General features: G+C 39.5%; 1 protein-coding gene across 5 annotated transcripts in view; it reads left to right on the forward strand.

The window, feature by feature from the left end:
- USPL1 (ubiquitin specific peptidase like 1) overlaps positions 1-20,337 on the forward strand; it is a 37,215-nt gene that overhangs the window by 12,694 nt on the left and 4,184 nt on the right. For all 5 annotated transcript variants that reach the window (XM_015083751.3, XM_027064630.2, XM_027064631.2 and 2 more), the window contains 4 exons: positions 2,920-3,033; positions 7,715-7,844; positions 11,527-11,652; positions 19,964-20,121. In XM_015083751.3, coding sequence (XP_014939237.2) covers positions 2,920-3,033; positions 7,715-7,844; positions 11,527-11,652; positions 19,964-20,121 — 528 coding nt within the window. The remainder of the gene's footprint in view (positions 1-2,919; positions 3,034-7,714; positions 7,845-11,526; positions 11,653-19,963; positions 20,122-20,337) is intronic.

Consider the following 20,337-nt stretch of genomic DNA (forward strand, 5'->3'; position numbering starts at 1 on the left):
CCTCACCTGTTTAGCCCATCCTCCACCAACCTCTCTGCCTTTCCCAAATTTTAAAGAGGTTGGACAGCTCTTCATGTGTAGCATTGATCATATGTTCCCTCTTGTGAAATGCCTGTGTCTTAACCGCTATTTGTTCAGTTGTCATGTTCTTATTTGTTTGATTTCTATGGGTCTTTGTTATCTTTGTATCAGGTATGTGTTGCTAAATCTCCCAATTTGTATCTTGTGTTTTCACTTTTCTAAAGATATCTTTTGTACAGAAATTGTTAATCTTTCCTTTTGTAGTTAGTAATACGACATTTAAAAGGAGTCATTCCTTTTCCCAAGATCAGAAAGTTATTCACCTATATTTTCACTGAAAAGTCAGAAAGATTTGTGGTTGACATTGAATTATTTTCAAGTTTTATTTGTTTATTTGGAGAGAGTGCGTGCAAGCGGGGAGGGGCAGAGAGAGAGGGAAGGAGAATCCTAAGAAGGCTCTACACCAGCAGCGCAGAGCCCGACGTGGGACTCAGACAAACCCACAGTCTGTGAGATCATTACCTGAGCCGAAACCAAAAGTAGGATGATGCTCAACCAAGTGAGCCATCCAGGCACCCCAACATGGAATTTTTAATTCAGCTAAAGTTACCTTTTGTGCATGATAAAGATCCCCTTTTCCCCCCATTGTCCAGCTCTGCTTTTTTCTTCAATTTACCTGCCAGGCCACCTCTGTCATATAGCCGTCCATTTATTTGTGCAGTTTTGTTTTCTTGGTTATTTTGTCCTTGTGTCAGCACCACACTCTTTTAATTATTGGGGTTTTTTAGGTCTTGCTGCCTGGAAGCATAAGAATCCTCATCTTTATTCAGCTTGGTTTTGATCATGCAATGCAGTCTTTTATATAAATCCTACACATTGTTTTCCCAAGAATCCTCACCTTTTTCATCTTGTTTTTGGTAAATGCAGTCTGTTACGTCAGTCTTATACATAGTTCCCCCATTGTTGACCATGTTTCTGTCCCTGCACCGGTGCCACACTTTTAATTATTGTGGCTTTTTGAGGTCTTTCTCTCTGGTAGGGGCAAGAATCCTTAACGTTTATTCAGCGCGACTTTGGTGTTGCAGTCTTTCATATATACGTCCTGCATATGTAAAATATATATATTGTACTTCCATATATATTGTTGACCATTCAGGCTGCTTATTATTTTTTCAGTTTTGAATAAGCTTCATGACAAATATCCATATATCATTTGAATCCACTGCTGATTTTATCCTAGAAGGGATATTAAAATGTGAATATAAAGAATCTTTCTGAAAGGCTTTATAGAAGGGTTATATCAACATATGACTCTATTATATGTAGAGGAAAACATCCCAGAGCACTCAGATCACCTTTGGGTATAAGCATTTTAAAAGTTATAATTTTGTCAGATATTTTGTTTCAATTTGAGTTTCCTTGAGATTGAATTTTTTGTAATTTTTAAAATCCAGTTTTTCATGAGCATTTTTGCTTTTGTTTTTTCTTTGTATTTCTATGATTATAGGAACCCCAGTACGGAGTTAGCTGACAGTTCAGTTGATTATTGCAGAAGAGCATATTTCTCGTTCAAAATGGACTTGCATTCATTTTAATTATGTTTATTTTTTTATAAAGCATAGCCACTTTTTGTGTGTGTTTTTTTATTCCACTATAATTAACATCCAGTGTTATATTAGTTTCAGGTGTACAATATAATGATTCAGCAGTTCCGTGTATTACTCAGGGCTCATCACAATAAGTATACTCTTAATTCTGTTTACTTCACCCATTTTATATGTTCAATCATTAATTTTTTAACAGAGTAGTTGTAGCTTGTATAATATGGTTGTAATTACATTTAAGTTGACTTACTTTGAATTGTAAGTTTTCTCTTCTCTTTTTGGCATGGTCAAATAAAAGTTCCAGTTTATGCTTGCTTCATATTATAGGGGAATCCAGGTATTTTCGTAGTAAAACATACCAACAGAGTGGGATCAGGCTATATGAATTATTTGTAAGAGGTTTCGGTGAAGTCTTTTGTAGCTTAAGAATAACTAGAGTCAGGTGCATATGGTGGCTTTGATTCAAAATAGTTTTCTTATTAATCTTAGTTTTCTGTCACAATAGTTCCATTATGAGGACTTTAACCCTAAAGAAATGAATAAAAACGTGGACAGGTATGTGCCCCAAAGTCGTTTATCACGACAGTATTTATAATCGTGAAAAAAGAAGCAACTTAAACGTCCGGCACTAGGGAAATTTTTAATAAAACTGTGGTTCAGTTGGAGTGTAATAACTAGCCTACAAAATTTTTAATGATGCAAATTCATGTGAAGTAAGCAGGATGTGTAAACATTAAGTAAGCAGAACTGTATAAACATTATGCTGTCATTGAAGACTCCTTCACCGCCCGCCACCCCCCCAGAGACAATAGAAGGAGGGAGCCATATATACCAAATGTTAGTTTGGGAAATAATTATACTTTTATCTGCTCCTGTGATCTGGCTAAGTTTGATAAAAGTTCTACAAAAAAATAAATGACTAGATGTCTCTAACATAAGTAATAATCACAAGACAAGACGTAGCTTCAGCTGTTTCAGAGGTAGGAACACTATCTGAAAGCTTAGCTCTTTTGCTAGGCCTGTGGTTATTTGGATGAGGAAAGCTTTGCACTGAGATTTACTCAAGCACAAAGATGTTAGCTCATGGAATTGCTACTAATGATGCTGGGCTGAGGAAATATTAAGGCAGTAAATGGTATAACACAGAGGAATAAGAATCAAGGAAATTTTGTGTTTTCCATTTCGTCTCTACAAAGTGTATTGACTCTGATGAACTTTCATTCTTGGTAATGTCTTAATTTTCTGTGGAAGATACAGATTGATGAGAAGTTGATAATCTGTATTTCATTTTTAGATGGAGATTGTAAAAAGCTTCCTTCAGAAGTATTTGCAAAGATAGAGACCTGTCTGAATGAAGTCAGAGATGAAATTTTCATTAGGCTTCAGCCTCAGCTTAGATGCACATTAGGTAAGTAATTTGTGTAATTTAACTGTTTTACTCATCTATCATAAAGAAATCCTTACGTCATAAGGAAATACACTATTTTCTTACTTTGGGTGATTAGATTCTTGGGAGAAAAAAATCTGTGTAGTTTTGTTTAGGAGCCTCCCGCTGGTGAAATCATTTGTTGGGTAGAGCTGTCCCGTATGAATATGCAGGCTTGTGTTCTACCCTTGAAAGTGGATGCAGTTCTCAGAACCAGATGGATACTCAGGGGGTGGACACCATTGGTTGCTTTTCTAATACTTACCTCCAGTAGACTGATTCAGTGTCTTCTACCTTGACGATGCATTAAAAAGTACCTAGGGCATCGAAAAGTACTTGACGTCCATTAAATAAGAATCTCAGGGATGCGGCTTAGAAGCCCCGTGTGATTCTTAAGGATGGACAGGGTTGAGAAGCTCTGATCTAAACCCAGCCATAGTAATTGGACTTCCCTTGCCGGGGATTGGTTGAAGAATTGCCGTGCCCAATTTTCACCAAGAGAATATGAGGAGAAATATCCTGATGAGCTTTTGGGAAAGCTTTCTTTTAAGAAGGGCACAGTAACGAGACCTGCTTTATGCTCTATGATCTGGCCTTGGAGCAACGTGGAGCTAGGGGTGCTAGAGTCCCGGGGTTTCTCAATTTCTGGGGTATTGCAAAGAAGAGCCAGTAGTGATTTTTTTTAAAGGGTATTGTGTTTTGTTTTATTTCTCTTTATCCTTGTATTGACTCTTCTACTAATATTGTGTTGTGGTAAAAAATACAGGATACCTCTATTCGTATATTAGCCATATTAAATTATATAAAATATCAATGCCTTCAAATTTTTCTCTCAGTGAGAAAAATCTATCTCATCAGACTCAGATACTGCATCTGGAAGCAAGGTCTTTTTGTAAAAAACCATGTAAATGGTAGTATCTTTGGTCTCACATTTCTGTCCCCTACTTTTATTATTTTGTTTTCCGTGAGCTCCTACGTTTGTGTTTCCTCTGTCCCTAAAATAATAAACTGAAATTCGATTTGCCAAATCTTTGGCATTATCTCCTTTAGGTCTAAAGGGCTTTTGTAACTTATTATCGGGTAGGATCTCAGATGCGATGAAAATTCTTTTTTCCTTTTTAGCAAAGTATAATTTAGATGTAGTAAAACTCTTTTTAAACGTATACGGTGTGTGGAACCATTACCACAATCAAGGTAGAGAACACTGCTGTCAGCCTGAAAGTTTTCTTGAGGTTCCTTCAGTCCCTGTTCTTACCCCCAACCCCTGATCTGTTGGGTGGATACTCATCGCAGAGGAGCCTTTTCCAGAAGATTACCAGAGTGCAGACTGAGGGGCTCCCGTGGTGCATTTTGCAGGTATCGCCTCCCTCCTGGAGTGACCGGAGATGTTTTATTCAGTTCCCAGTTGAATTCGAGAGTGGTTTCTCCCCAAGTCTGAATTGCCACCCTTCTTAGTCCTGATCATTATATTTGGAGCAAGGTTGTGTCTTGCTCCACTGCTGCCTTGGGCCTGGTTTTCAATGTAACAGAGAAGGGATTTTTAAATGTTGTGGGGTTTTTTTTTTAATGTTTATTTATTTTTGAGAGAGAGGGAGGGAGAGAGAGAGAGAGAGAGAGAGAGAGAGAGAGAACATGAGTGGGGGAGGGGCAGAGAGAGAAAGAGAGAGAGAGGGAGAGAGAGAGAGAGACACACACACACAGAATCTGAAGCAGGGTCCAGACCCTGAGCTGTCAGCACAGAACCTGATGCAGGGCTCGAACTCACAAACCGTGAGATCATGACCTGAGCCGAAGTCGGATGCTCAACCCACTGAGCCACCCAGGCACCCCCAGAGAAGGGAATTTTAAATTCTTATTTTGTGCAGTCATAGCAGTTGGGCATGCGTACAGCTCTTCTAATACAGTAGAATTCCTCTCTTGTTTGTGTTCATATTACTCATTGCACAGTACTGGGTGCTATGTTAGAGCTTAAGATCTTACCAGTGAAATCTAATCTGTGCTAAATAAATACAAATAAACTTAAAAAGAGCATTTTAAAATTATACAGTGTTTGTGTTCTCATTCTGAGTGTCAATGTGTGTTTGAAAGTACTAAAGAAAGAGAAAGAGAATCTGTACTGACCCCGAATGTTGGTTACATTTTTAAGATCAGCCATAGCATCGTTTTGATTATTGTTTTTAAAAAATGCATCGTAGCCTGTCCTCTCTGTTCCCCCTCCCTGCAGTTTAAGAAATATAAAACATTACAAATACAAGCTAAGCCCCCTTTGTACGCTTTCCTGTTCAGTTCTTCCTTACCTCTCCACAAAGGTAACTGCGCTCTTCAACTTAGTTTTCTCTTTCTAATGTCTAATTTTTTTTTTTTAAGATGAAGCTAATATTGTTCTCGTTTGGATTTATTTATGTAATCTTAAAGATTAATTTAGTCTTTGAGATTTGTGTACTAGTGTAAGGATACACAGACCAGTAGAATAGAATAGAGTCCAGATGAAACCCTCCCTTTTTGCTTACCTCCTGTGACAGAGGTGGTGATGTAGATAAGTAGGGGAAGGAAAAAGGCCGTCCAGTAAATGGTGTTGGGACAGTTTGTTCCTGAGACGGGGGGAAGTTGGATCCCTACTTGACACTGTAATCAGAAAGAAATTTCAGCCCATTTAAAGACTTAAACTTCAGGGGTGCCTGGGTGGCTCGGCTCAGGTCATGACCTCACAGTTCTCGAGTTGGAGGCCCACGTAGAGCTCTGCGCCGACAGCAGGCAGCCTGCTTGGGGTTCTGTCTCCCTGTCTCTCTGCCCCTCCCCGACTTGCGCTCGCGTGCGCTCTCTCGCTCTCTCTAAATGAATTAAAAAGAAAACAGACCTAAACATGAAAAAGCAGAATTCTAACACTTTGGTAAAGAATATGGCTGAATATTTTTCCACTCAGTGGAGAAGAATTTCCTAAATAAGGTACATAAAATAGTGGTAGATACGATTACATTGAAGTTTAAAACCTCTGGGCAAAAATAGAACAAAGAAATAATATCCTGGATATCTTCTAAAGAACTCTGTACATTGGTTTAAAAAAAACAAAAACAATGAGCAGAAGAGAAAACTTGACTAGCTGGGCAGCAAAACGTCACTGAAAGATTTGCATCATGGCAAATGATAGTATTTTAGGGAAATATGAAAAACGAGGTAGTTGGGTAGGAGTTGGGCTGAAGATACTAGAGTCAAAGAAACCACTTAACTGATTTCAGCAGGAAGTTATAAAAATTGGAATTAATTGGTATTACGTGTTCTCTAGTAAATGCTTTATGCTTAATACCCATAAGAGTTGTAAACAAAGGAAAAATAATTAAGGTTAATTTAGGAGCTATATAAATTACCGAAAATGATCTGTATGCATAACTTATTTAACAGTGTGTTTTGAGCTCTTTTATGATTTTTTTCTTTTATGGTATTTTGATTTACTGAGAACTTTATGTATTTTTAGACTTGCAGATTCTATGTTGTCATTAAGAAATATAAATTAGTTGCTTCTCAATTAATATTTAGCTACGGTAGAGTAAGCATTTAAATGGTAGTAACTGTTACAAACATGCTGTACTGTTCCCTGTTTACGCTGTTTACGTGTGTTTAGGAGATTGATTTGCATTTATTTCTACGTACAAAAATTTTGTTTTGATTTTTATTTTTGTATGGAAATAGCTGTGGGGCTATACCACAAAGGCGACTGTTAAAATAGCCTTTGTAACTACTGGTATAGAGTGTGCTCCGGCAGTAACACCTGCTCTGCATTTGCATCCTGCCAAGGTGACTCCTCCTGGCCACGTTCCAGGCTGTGGTAGCTGCAGGCCAGGGGGAGAACTGGACCGTGGAAGCGAGGCTGTTCCCGGGCAGGTAGGGAAGGGAAGGACTCCAGTTCTTTCTGGGGCTGGATCAGTACGGCACCATCTAAGCTCCCCTGAGGACAGAAAGGCAAGAAACCAACTGGAGAACAAGTGTAAGAGGAGAATGTAAATCTTCCTATTTACTTTGCCTGCTGATCTCAAAACTGGAGGACCCGATTCACCGTCCAGCTTTTGTTTCAAGGACACCAGGATTCAGATCTTCTCTACTCTTAAAGTCATCGAAGTTTAATTTTAACTGTTAAAAGATTTTAAGAAGAGTGATAGAGGAAGAGCAGGGAGATTTGAGGCCGCCCGTGAACCCTGTGTGTCACGCCCTTCACACGTGGAACAAGACGGTTGGAATAGAAGTGGCTTTTTAATGGTTTTGTCCACGTCTGCCATTATTCTACAATGTTTCGCCAGGTGTACTGTTTTTAGTATCTGTGGCAAGCTGTGTATTTTTGCTTTATTTTTATAATACTCTAGAGCTGTTAACAGCTCTGAGGAGATGTATGGGTCTTTTGTGTCTTTTGTCTTAAAAAGTTTTCGTAGGTGTCCGCCACGAAAAATGGAAGACAGGGACGGAAGTGATAATTAAATCTTTATGATAGACAATTTTAGAGAAATGCTTTAAAAACTTCCCCTTGCCCCACTGTGAGTAACTTACTCTGTCATATATTCATGTTTTCACATATATTGTACTGTGAATGTAGTGAGAAAAGATAACAGTTAATGATTTGGGTTTACTTTTTTCAGTCAATTATGAACAATAGTTTTCCCTTTTCTTTTTATAGGTGATATGGAAAGCCCAGTGTTTGCCCTTCCCCTGCTCTTAAAAATGGAACCCCTCATTGAAAAGCTTTTCATGTATTCTTTCTCTTGGAATTTTGAATGCTCGCAGTGTGGGCACAAGTATCAAAGCAGGTTAGTTTTTCTCTTTTTATTTATTTTTTTAAATTTTAAATTTTTTATATTTTTCGTTTTTCTCTTTTTAAAAATGGACTCATTCTATTGAAAATAGTTCTGAGTAATAAAATTTTAATGAAACTTCGATTTGTGGCATTGCTCTCTCCCTGGTTCCTTCTGCCCTCCATAAAAGTTCCTACCAGGGTGCCTGGGTGGCTCAGGTGGTTATGCGTCCAGCTGCGGCTCAAGTCATGATGTCACGGTTCATGGGTTCAAGCCCCATGTCACGCCCTGTTCTGACAGCTTCGAGCTTGGAGCCTGCTTCAGATTCTGTGTCTCCCTCTCTCTCTGCCCCTCGCCCACTCACTCTCTGTCTCTCTCTGTCTCTCAGAAATAAATAAAAATGTTTAGAAAAAAAATTTCCTACCATATCTTAAAGTCTCCCCACCAGTAAGATTCAAAGGAAAAATTTGAGGGGCGCCTGGGTGGCTCAGTCAGTAAGCATCCGACTTCGGCTCAGGTCATGATCTTACAGTCCGTGAGTTCGAGCCCTGCATCGGGCTCTGTGCCGACAGCTTGGAGCCTGGAGCCTGGAGCCTGCTTCGGATTCTGTGTGTGTCTCTCTCTGCCCCTCCCCTGCTCGTGCTCTGTCTCTTTCTCTCCCAAAAATAAACATTAAAAATTCAAATAAATAAGTAATCAATCAATCAGTGGAAAAATTTGAGCCCCAGAAACTGCAATTTGCTTGCTTCTTTCAACTGGAAGAGTAAAAAACCATGGTCTGTGGGGTTACTTAGTAGGAGGCTTCCGTGGGGACAGATGGGAAGAGCAGTGCATTCTCCCACAACCCCCATTCTGGATCCCCTGCGGAGTAAGAATACTTCTTAGAATTGCCTGAAATGATATGTGTTTTGTTTCCTCTGTTAGCAACTAGGGGTTTTGTTCGGTTACCTTTTTTAACCTCACGGAAACTGATTTGAGGCTCTGGGAGTCTGGCAGTAGTTCTGAGAAGAACTTAGGCTCTTCCGCTCCTCCGCGAAAGACCAGCCACCGCCAAAATCCTCTTGCATGTGAGCTGTCTCAGCCTGCTTCCTACTTCCCTGATGCTCTGGGTGAGGATTAGAGGGGTCCTGATGGGCGCACAATCATTTTATGCCCTGAGACTGGGACTTGAGAGGAACCATGGAGAAGAAAGCAGCAGAGGGTTTCTTTTGCTTCCATACACTGAGCCACATAACAAGGAGAGAAAGTTGGTTTGGAAAGAGGAGTCAGAGAAAGTTTTCATCACACATGACACCTTCACTCTGTCCATATGTGAGAAAGTTGCTGACTGGCAGTTAAAATCACCAAACTGGTTTTGTTGGTCATTTATTCAAATTACTGTCATGGAGATCGATACTTTCCTCTTGCCTTAAACTCACCCACCTACTAGCAAATTAGAAAATTTGGAGTCAAATTATTAAATAACATATTTAAAATTAAAATTATTTAACATTATTAAATGAAAATGTGAGAGAAAACCATTTAGATATTCATTATCTAAATTGAGATTATTTTTGGTGTTTAAGCATCACTCAAGGAGAGTCAAGTCTGAGAGAATGTTCTAGGGAATGCAGGCAACAGAACCAGAAGACATTTGTTTTTTGCCAGTTGACTCAAAAGTAGTAGAACAGAGTAAGAATGAGCATTCACTCACACCTAGGACTTAAAATAGTTTTCTGTAAGGGAGTATAAGAACAAGTTATCTATTTCTCGGTCTTCTGTCACTGGTTTATATAAATTATCTAATTTTCTCCTCATTTGACAGATAGGGAAACTGAACCTTGAAAAGGGGGTAGACAGACACCCGAGGTGACACACACTAGTAGATGGCAAAACTCAGGCTTATGTTTTCTGGCCTCGATTCCTTGCTCACTGTAGTATACACACTCCCTAATCACCACCTGGATTTTAAGTAATACAAACAAGCTTGATGATTAAAATCAGCTTAATTACAGCTTTTCCAAAGTCTACATCTGAGTTGCTTGACAGCTTTTCATTGAGTATGTTTTATGTGCCAGGAACTCAACAGAAATAATCTCTATCTGGCCAAATTCAGACCAGTTAGTTAGGGAGATAACATATAAACACATTATTGAGGGCCAGTGACTTAGTAATTATTTTGATCTGTTGGCTGCATTAAGTTACTTTGAATACTTTGAATACAAGAGCATTTTGGAGGTGTGTTAAAAAATCTCAGAGGGCTCAGGGGAAAGAAGCCACTGGCTGTTTGAGTTTGCTGGTTTCTGGTTTTATTTTTTTTAATTCCTTTGTTCTAAAAATAAGTAGTTCTAGAGGAAAAGCTAACATGAAGTGGCATTTCATTAAATCTTAATATATCATAGTTTAAAACTATTTCCACTTAATCCAACGTGAGAATATCCAGCAAACTCACTGGGTTTTGTGCTGCTTTTTTTGGTGCCAGTTTAAGATCTGTTACTTGATTTATAAGGTATATTGTGGAGGCAGTTATTTACATGGTCTTTGGAGTCAGACTCCCTGGATTAAAATCTCAAGTCGGTCATTTATCATCTGATATGCAGTCTGTTTCACTTTCCTCATCTGTAAAATGGGGATAAGAATAGTATCTGCCACCTAGGGTTGTTTGGGAGAGGAGCGTAAACGCCCTGCCCTGCACATAGTACGTGCTCAAAAACGTTAGCTGTCATGTGGAGCATGAACATTTATTTGCAGAGACAAACTCCCCCTTATAGACTAAAAAATGGGAGCCTTAACAGTCATCTGTGAGCACTAAAAATTTAGTAGAAATAAATCATTCCATTTTGTTGATAACTTTATGCTGCTCGCTTTTAAAATGTTAGCTTCCCTGAGAACTGCTGTATTTGTAATAGCCTGTGCTGATCTCACTTACGATTGATCAATTATTTGTTGTTATTGTTTAGGAAAAAACTAATGTCTATTAGGTAATTAATTGCCCCTTTAAAGGTTTTTTTTATTAAAGTAGACCCAATTGATGTAGTGTACATCTAGAAAGATCATTTTAGGTGCCTCTTGCTGTCAGGTATCTAGACTAAAGTGCAAATTTGGAACTTCTGTATCTGGGAAAACAAAATTCTGCCACAACTGGCATTCTAATTTTTTAAAGATCAAGAAAGTTAAGTTGTATGTGTTCGTGATTATACATTTGGAACTGTCTTTTTTCCTTTATGGTTGTCCACACGGGTAGCCAGATTGTAATTTTGTAGGTAAGGGGTGAGCTCGTAATCAATTTGGAAGCGGTGGTTCTCAGCGAGGGGCTTTTTGCACCTCGTGGGACGTTTGGCGGTGTTTGGAGCTAACGGTCGCTACACTTGGAGGCTGTTACTGGCATCTAGTGGGTAGAGGCCAGAGATGGTGCTCAACAGCCCCAGTGCATGGGACAGATGCCTCACAGCAAAGAAATACCCAGCGCAAAATGTCAGTATTGTTCTTGAGAAACCCTGCCTTTCATATTGTCTTCATCTCACAGCTGAAAAAGTACAGGAGTCACTGTGGAGGGTCTTCACAGAGAGCTTTACTAGGGTGTGCGAGGAACGTTAGCATATTGATTGATCATGGGATATGGGGGAATAGGGAAGTATAAATAAATGAATGAAGGTTTAGGCATTGATTGAAATTAATGTAAACGAATTTAAGTTACTTTATGTCTTCTGTTTTACAGATACATGAAGAATCTGGTCACCTTTACAAATGTCATCCCTGAGTGGCACCCACTTAATGCTGCCCATTTTGGTCCATGTAACAATTGCAGGAATAAGTCACAGATAAGAAAAATGGTATTGGAAAAGTGAGTTAAAATTGTCTTACTATTTTTAGCACGAAATGAAGGTGGATTTAATTTGTAGAATTGAAACTGTTTGTCAGAAGTTTGCGTTGTTACGAATTGCCAAAATGCCTCTCCGTCGTGGACTCTGGCTGACAGCAAACTGTCCCAGGCAAAGTACCGCTACACCTGTCTCAGGGTGACTGTCTGACCCCACTCTAATGGGGCCTTGCCTTCTTTTACCTTGTTTTCTCCCTTTAAGGATATTAATCATCAGTTTTTGTCTCCTCTGCCAAGTGCCTGGAGTCACTAGAATTCTGGGATTTCCTTAATCTGATTTCAAGAACTAAGATGACTCAAAGGTGAACCACAGGCTCATCTGTCTGAATTCCCATCTTCTCCCAGACTTCAGCCTGCTAATTCTTCATCCCCTTGGAAGCTTTCTGCTGCCTTTGAGCAGATGTGTTTTTAGTATATTTTGCCAGCTTTTCTATTTGTCCGCAGTGGGACCACTGGTCAGAATTACCTTTTCTAAAATTGCTACCAGAAGCCCATATTTTAAGCTCATGGGTCAGTTCCATTCTAGGCAGTGTGTCTCGTTTGTTAATACACTTTGCGCAAATGCATCCTGTAACCTTCGTGTTTAGTCATCCTCGCCTCTGACTCTCAGTAAAGAAATGTTTGGAGGTATAATGTGGTATAAAGAAGCAGGGGCATTAACCTTTTCATACCTTTTCTGATGCCCTTGGATGTGCCAGGAAATCCCTCCAATCTTTCCTAAAGAGTTGTTTTCATCCAGGTAATGCATTCTTGGTTAATCTAATACTGCCAAGACCTAGAAGGAAAGAGAGCAGTGCCCCTCCGACCTCCTCTCCCATAAGCGTCTACTTTACACCTGTGAAGCGGTATTTACTTTGACGTTTCAGAACAGTGCACTTATTCCACCTTTTGTTTCTCTTTGTTTTCATTCTTTTTTCTTTTTAAAGCTTATTCCACTTTTATGCAGTCTTTTTTTTTTTTTCTTTCAACACTTATTTATTTTTGAGCGACGGAGAGACAGAGCACAAGTGGGGAGGGGCAGAGAGAGAAGGAGACAGAATCCGAAGTAGGCTCCAGGCTCCGAGCTGTCAGCACAGAGCCCGACGCGGGGCTCGAACCCACGAACTGTGAGATCATGACTCGAGCTGAAGTTGGACCAAGCTCAACTGACTGAGCCACTCAGGCGCCCCATTCTCCTTCTTTTATAGTTGTTGAAGACTAGGGTTCTTAACACCAATCACTGGGCTCCGTCTGTTTTTAACCTCTCCCTGTCCTTGCAACGTGATAACATTTTTTGTTATCAGTAATACTGATATCAGTACTGATTTTTGTAATCAGTACTCATTATTTATTATTATGAATACTTGTGTATTTCCTCTCCAGCCAAGCAGTATATGTGGTTGTATTTCATTTCTTTTATAACTTCTAAGTTTTCCTGGAATTATTTCCTTGTGTTTTCATTTGCTTTCTTTATGTATGCATTGTGAAATTTTTCCAAATTCTTCAAACACTCATTGATACATTTTCTAAACACTTAAATGTTTCACAATTTTGCAATCCTCCCCCACGTTTTTTTCTAGAAACCTTTCTTCTGCCACCTTTCATCTTTTGCTCCAGTGTTCCGGTCTGTACTGGTTCCTCTCTGAGCCTGGTGCATGGGAGCTCTGGATACACTCTTCCTGTCACTACCCTAGTTTTTAGCCCGGGGCCTTACCCCACATTCTGCAGTATCTGTTGCCCATCAGCGATGAGTCTTCGAGGGGTTCTGTGACATGTATACGCTCTTCTCCTGAGTGTGCCCACCCCACAGCGCTCCCATCACCGCTTCATCCGTTCTGCTCAGTTACCGCTTCCCTGTGGCTCTTTAATTTTTGCCTGCAGAATATTTGTTGTTTGCTTGTTTCCTCATGTCTTCTTCCCCTTCTTGGCCCTTTCGGTTTCTTTCCTTTCTTTCCCCCCATTCGCTATCATTTGATAGCATTTGAATGGAAAAGAAGAGGAGCTACCTTTCATGGAAAGTCCACAGTCTGTTTTGGTTGTCTGGGGTTTCAAACTTGGAGATCGAAGTGTTGTGGGAGTCTTTTTTGTTTGCGCCCTGTCTTGAGAAGGAGGTAGAAGGGCAGCAGGGTGTGGGTGTCTGCCATCCTGTACTGGACCGGTGGGTTGCTTGAGGTGCCTGGTGTATGTGATTTCATCTAACACTTACACCTGCTTTTTCTCACGCACCAGCATTGAAGATAAACTTTTACTCCGATTTTGTTTGATCTGTTAATTGGATGCATTGCAACGTACGATTTTTAATTCTACAAATAAGATGCATTACTTACATTAGAGATTCAGGCTCTGATCCAGAAACATATCCGTTGAATATAAGTGTTTCAATGTGAAATGTGTTTAGAGTTCTAACAGGCCAATTATAAGCCGAGTTTATAATTTGGACATTGACTGTATTCAAAAGTAAACTGAACCAGTGTGTAAAATTTCACTTAAATTTTAAACGACAGGGTCTTTTGAAGTCCTCTGAGTTTTTTACTTTGAAATTTATATTCTTTTTGTATTATTATTTTTTTAACGTATATTTTTCGAGAGACAGACAGAGACAGAGCGTGAGTGGGGCGGGGGCAGAGAGAGAGGGAGACACAGAATCTGAAGCAGGCTCCAAGCTCTGAGCTGTCAGCACAGAGTCTGATGCGGGGCTTGAACTCATGGACCGCGAGATCATGGCCTGAGCTGAAGTCGGATGCTTAGCTGGCTGAGCCACACAGGAGCCCCTGAAATTCATATTCAACAACAAGATTCAACAAATCAAGATCTATTGTTGTCGAATGGAATCTAGAAACAAATTTAATAGTTTTTAAGGATAACTTAAAAGTAATTAGATCCATTATGATATCATGTATAATTCAACCTTACAGTCAGCATTCTAAAAACTAATAGTATTGTGAGTTCCCCGAACACCTTGTCTCAGGTAATCCACACTCTAATATATTCCCATTGGAAAAAGAGTCCATTGATAAATCAGATGAATTAAATCTAGCAAGGCCAGATCTGCTACTTTAAGTGTATTATTTAGGAATTATATTCAGAGCATGGTGATACGGAGCACCAACTTAGAATCTGATTTAATTTTACTTTACAGATCTTGAAAAAAACCTCATTACTAGGAGTCTAAGTCATACAGTACCCTGGATTGTAATTTGAAAAGTTTATTTATTTAAACTTCAGTTTTAACAGTTATTTTTTTTGTTGTTTTATAATCCAATTTTATTATTATTTTATGGAATCTTCATGTATCAGTAAACAGTGCTGTGTCATCTCTCCCTGTTATATAGCGGGTACTCGATATTTTTTTAAAGTTTATTTTCTTTTATTTTTTTAATTTGCATCCAAGTTAGTTAGCATATGGTGCAACAATGATTTCAGGAGTAGATTCCTTAATGCCCCTTGCCCATTTAGCTCATCCTCCCCACACCGGCTCCCATAACCCTCTGTTTGTGCGCCATATTTAAGAGTCTCGTATGTTTTGTCCCCCTCCCTGTTTTTATATTATTTTTGCTTCCCTTCCATTGTGTTTATCTGTTGTGTCTTAAAGTCCTTATATGAGTGAAGTCATATATTTGTCTTTCTCTGACTAATTTCACTTAGCATAATACCCTCCAGTACCATCCACGTAGTTGCAAATGGCAAGTTTCATTCTTTTTGATTGCCGAGTAATACTCCATTGTGTGTGTGTGTGTGTGTGTGTGTGTGTGTGTGTGTGTGTGTGTATGTATGTATGTATGTATGTATATACACCACATCTTCTTTATCCATTCATCCATCGATGGACATTTGGGCTCTTTCCATACTTTGGCCATTGTTGGTAATGCTGCTATAAACACTGGGGTGCATGTGCCCCTTCGAAACAGCACACCTGTATCCCTTGGATAGATACCTAGTAGTGTGATTGCTGGGTCGTAGGTCAGTTCTAGTTTTTGGTTTTTGAGGAACGTCCATACTGTTTTCTAGAGTGGCTGCGCCAGTTTGCATTCCCACCAGCAGTGCAAAAGAGAGCCTCTTTCTCCCCATCCTCACCAACATCTGTTGTTACCTGAGTTGTTAATGTTAGCCACTTACAGGTGTGAGGTGGTATCTTATTGTGGTTTTGATTTGTATTTCCCTGATGATGAGTGATGAACATTTTTTCATGTGTCGGTTGGGCATCTGGATGTCTTTGAAGAAGTGTCTATTCATGTCTTTTGCCCATTTCTTCACTGGATTATTTGTTCCTTGGGTGTTGAGTTTGATAAGTTCTTTATAGATTTGGATACTAACCCTTTATCTGATATGTTGTTTGCAAATACCTCCTCCCATTCCGTTAGTTGCCTTTTAGTTTTGCCGATTGTTTCCTTTGTTACGCAGAAGGTTTTTATTTTGATGAGGTCCCAATCGCTCAGTTTTGCTTTTGTTTCCCTTGTCTCTGGAGACTTGTTGAGTAAAAAGTTGCCGCGGCCAGGATCAAAGAGGTTTTTGCCTGCTTTCTCCTCAAGGATTTTGATGGCTTCCTGTCTTACATTTAGGTCTTTTATCCATTTTGAGTTTATTTTTGTGTATGGTGTAAGACAGTGGTCCAGGTTCCTTTTTCTGCTTGTCGCTGTCCAGTTTTCCCAGCACCACTTGCTGAAGAGACTGTCTTTATTCCATTGGATATTCTTTCCTGCCTTGTCAAAGATTAGTTGGCCATAGGTTTGTGGGTCCATTTCTGGGTTCTCTATTCTGTTCCCTAGATCTGAGTGTCTGTTTTTGTGCCATGATTTTTTTTTTTTTAATAACTTTTTGTAAAGGGTAGGGGAGTGATAGGAAGAGAATTAGATGTTTCTGTTCTGTGCTTATAGAGCTTATTAAAGTGTCATTAAAGTATCATTAAAATACAATGACTTTGAGACTTTCTTCCAAGCAGATAAATTGAACCATTCCCTACAAAAGTTTGGTTGGAGTACTGACATATAAAATAGTTAAGGGGCGCCTGGGTGGCTCAGTCGGTTAAACGTCCGACTTCGGCTCAGGTCACGATCTCACGGTTTGTGAGTTCGAGCCCTGCATCGGGCTCTGTGCTGACAGCTCAGAGCCTGGAGCCTGCTTCGGATTCTGTGTCTCCCTCTCTCTGCCCCTCCTCCACTCACACTCTATCTCAAAAATAAATTAAAAAAAACATTTTAAAAAAGTTAAAATTACGGGTTTTTGTTTTAAGTTCAAGAGAGAGGGAGAGTGCATGTGTGCATGAGTGGGGGGTCGTGCAGAGAGAGAGAGGGAGAGAGAGAATCCGAAGCAGGCTCCGTGCTGGTGAGCATGGAGCTCAACATGGGGCTCGATCTCATGAACCGTGAGATCATGACCTGAGCCAAAATCCAGAGTTGGACTCTTAACTGACTCTGCCACCCAGGCACCCCCAACTCTCACTTTAATTATACCTGATTTTACTCACATTTTTTTTTAAATTTTTTTTTAATGTTTATTTTAGAGACAGCATGAATGGGGGAGGGGCAGAGAGGGAGACACAGAATCTGAAGCAGGCTCCAGACTCCGAGCTGTCAGCACAGAGCCCTACATGGGGTTAGAACCCACGAACCGTGAGGTCATGACCTGAGCCGAAGTCAGCACTTAACCAACTGAGCCACCCAGGCACCCTTCAATTTTTGTCATAGAATCTGAAATATGAACTAGTTCAGTGATGTAATTAGATCTAGAATGTAATGAGGTTTAAAAATTATATTTGCAGATTTTTTTTTGCCTAAAGCCTGTTATTACAGTTCAGGAGTATATATGCATGTTGTTAAATCTGCATTTTCTAAAATACGAATTATTACATTACATTAGTTGGGATAAAAATAAAAAACTTGTACTCTATCTAGGCCATTACATAAAACTGTCTGCTGCTCTTTGTGGGACAGGGACTCTGTGTTGCCCTGCTGTCTGAGTAGCGGGGCAGTTGGCACGGTTCTCTTGTGCTTCTTTCTCTTTCCTGTTTCTCTTCCTGAGGGTAGATCCTTCTAGTAGGAGGAGTTCAGCCTCAAGTTAAGGAGGTGAATGCAAACAGATCTTAGCTTGAAATCTCTTGTGACTCTCATTCCAATTCTGTTAACCTGTCCCATCCAGGTTTTTTATGGTTAAGTCTCAGCTTAACTCAGTCTGAGCTCTGAGCATCATCCTCGACATGCTAGGCATTGCGAGTAGCAAGAAGCCTGAGAACAAAATCTGTTGCCAGCTTAAGAGTAAAGTTGTACCCTCAGCTATGAGGCTGGAAATGAGACAAGCTGGAAGTACGGGTAGGAGAAATCTGTGACTGTTAAAGGACGCTAGAGTCTAGGGACCCAGGGAGGAAGATAAACTTGAAGAGGAGGGGGCATATGCTTTATTTTATTGAATCCAAGATGCCATCATTATAAATTGTACTGTTTTTTTAAATATGCCGTTAAGAAAAAAATACTGACCATTGAACACTTTCCATGTGTAATTCACACTACTAAGGAGGCAAGTTTGTGTAATCTAGGGATCCAGGAGAGAATGTTTTAGTAACTAGCCACAGAAGGTATCCTGGGTGGCTCATCAGTTGGTTGAGCGTCCGTCTGACTTTGGCTCAGGTCATGATCTCACAGTCAGTGAGTTTGAGTCCAGCATTGGGCCCTGTGCCGACACAGCTCAGAGCCTGGGGCCTGTTTCAGATTCTGTGTCTCCTTCTCTCTATGCCCCTCCCCTGTTCGCGCTCTGTCTCTGTCTCAAGAATAAACAAACATTAAAAAAAAATTTTTTTTTAAAAAGATACCTTGAAAAGATATTAGTACTTAAGGAGTCAAGTAGGTGCCTGAAGCCTGCATATCAAGCTGTGAGAACATATCTGTACTTTCACTGTGGATCACTGATTCAGAGGCACATTTTCACATATTTAAAATGGGAGCATGTCTATAAATTGATGGCGTGGTAGTTTAGTTAGTTCTCTTTCCTAGTGGTATATTTTATAATCAGTATTATCTTTTTTTCCCATTTTTTATTTATTTTATTAATAATAAATATAGTGTAATTTAAATAATAAATATAATAAATTTTATTTATTTGTTATTAAGGGACAGAGCGTGAACAGGGGAGGGGCAGAGAGAGAGACACACACACAGAATCGGAAGCAGGCTGTAGGCTCTGAGCTGTCAGCACAGAGCCCGACGCGGGGCTCGAACTCACAAATGCAAGATCATGACCTGAGCCAAGTCGGACGCTCAATTGACTGAGCCACCCAGGCGCCTCTATAATCAGTATTATCTTAAAGTGATGCTACAGATATGATAAAAGAACAAAGGGGGTTAGCATTATAGACAGTTCTGCCGGACTTGTTATTTATAGGTACCTAAATTTTGAAGACTTGATTCTTTCCTCTAACAGAATGATCGATGAGATAATTTACTAATTATTCCTTGTCTGAATAATCTGCATTTTGGACACTGATTCAAGTTCATTTCAGCTGAATAAGTTTTGATAAGTAAGTTTGACAGCTGTTTAAATATTGGGAAAAGGGGTATTTGACATTTTTCTTAAATCATGAGAGCTTTGTTAAATTTGGTTAATTTGAGGCCCATCTTTGGATTCTGTTTTCTGGTTTGGCATGTGACTGTAACGATAAAGTGTATTTTTGAAATTAGGGATGTCTTGAAGTTTATGGTAAATCAACCAGTATGTTCTATTTTCTTGTCTACTTAGGTACAAATTAAGCTTCCTAAGGAGTAGTTTTACTTTGATGGACCACTCTGCTTCTTGAGATAAAAGTGAAATAGGACAAGTTATTAGCATATTGGCAATTTTTTAAATGTTTATTTCAGTGTCTTAGGTTTGTTACTTTGTTTTCCCATATTACCTATGCCATCCAACAAAAGTAATTCATTTGGGCCACTGGATGCCCAAGAAAATTCTAAAAGGTCTGGATTTTTCCCTGTGATTTTGCAGAATAGTTATGTTACTGTGAGATCTTCTTTAAGCCAAAGCAGCAGTGTGGCTTACAGAGCAATTTTTGTTTAATGGTCTGTGTTAGAGCCTTATTGCATGATGGCTTCCAACTGTCGGTGATACCATTCTGAGAAGGGTTTACTGTTACATACTTCGTAGAGTGAGTTCTCCAATGCTAATTAAGGCACACATCTGGAGGTTCTCAAGAAAAATTAGTGCAGTTAGCCTTGAAAGCGTTATGTATGACTTCCTTGCTTCAGACTGTCTTTTGTATAACCAGGCACGGGCATGAAATTTGTTTGACTTTGCTTGCCTTCCTCTCCCACAGAGTATCTCCCATATTCATGTTGCACTTTGTGGAAGGCTTGCCACGAAATGACTTGCAGCACTATTCATTCCATTTTGAAGGCTGTCTTTATCAAATAACTTCTGTAATTCAGTACCAAGCAAATAATCATTTTATAACATGGATTTTAGATGCTGACGGTAAGTGTTTGAACCTTTTTCTTTTATGATAATAGGCATAGAGGCTAAATTCTCGATTTTTTTTTTTTTTTAAAGACAGACTTTGTCTTGACTCCTTTCCCTCTCACTTCTTGCCCTTGCCTTTAATTCTTCTGCCCCCTCCTCTCTGTCACTCTGGTTTAGAATCACTCCTGTCTTCTGCTGCTTTTGTATGGGTGTACATGTGCTTATGCGTAT

This window comes from Acinonyx jubatus, chromosome A1 (assembly GCF_027475565.1).
Source record: "Acinonyx jubatus isolate Ajub_Pintada_27869175 chromosome A1, VMU_Ajub_asm_v1.0, whole genome shotgun sequence".
Taxonomy (NCBI): Eukaryota; Metazoa; Chordata; class Mammalia; order Carnivora; family Felidae; genus Acinonyx; species Acinonyx jubatus.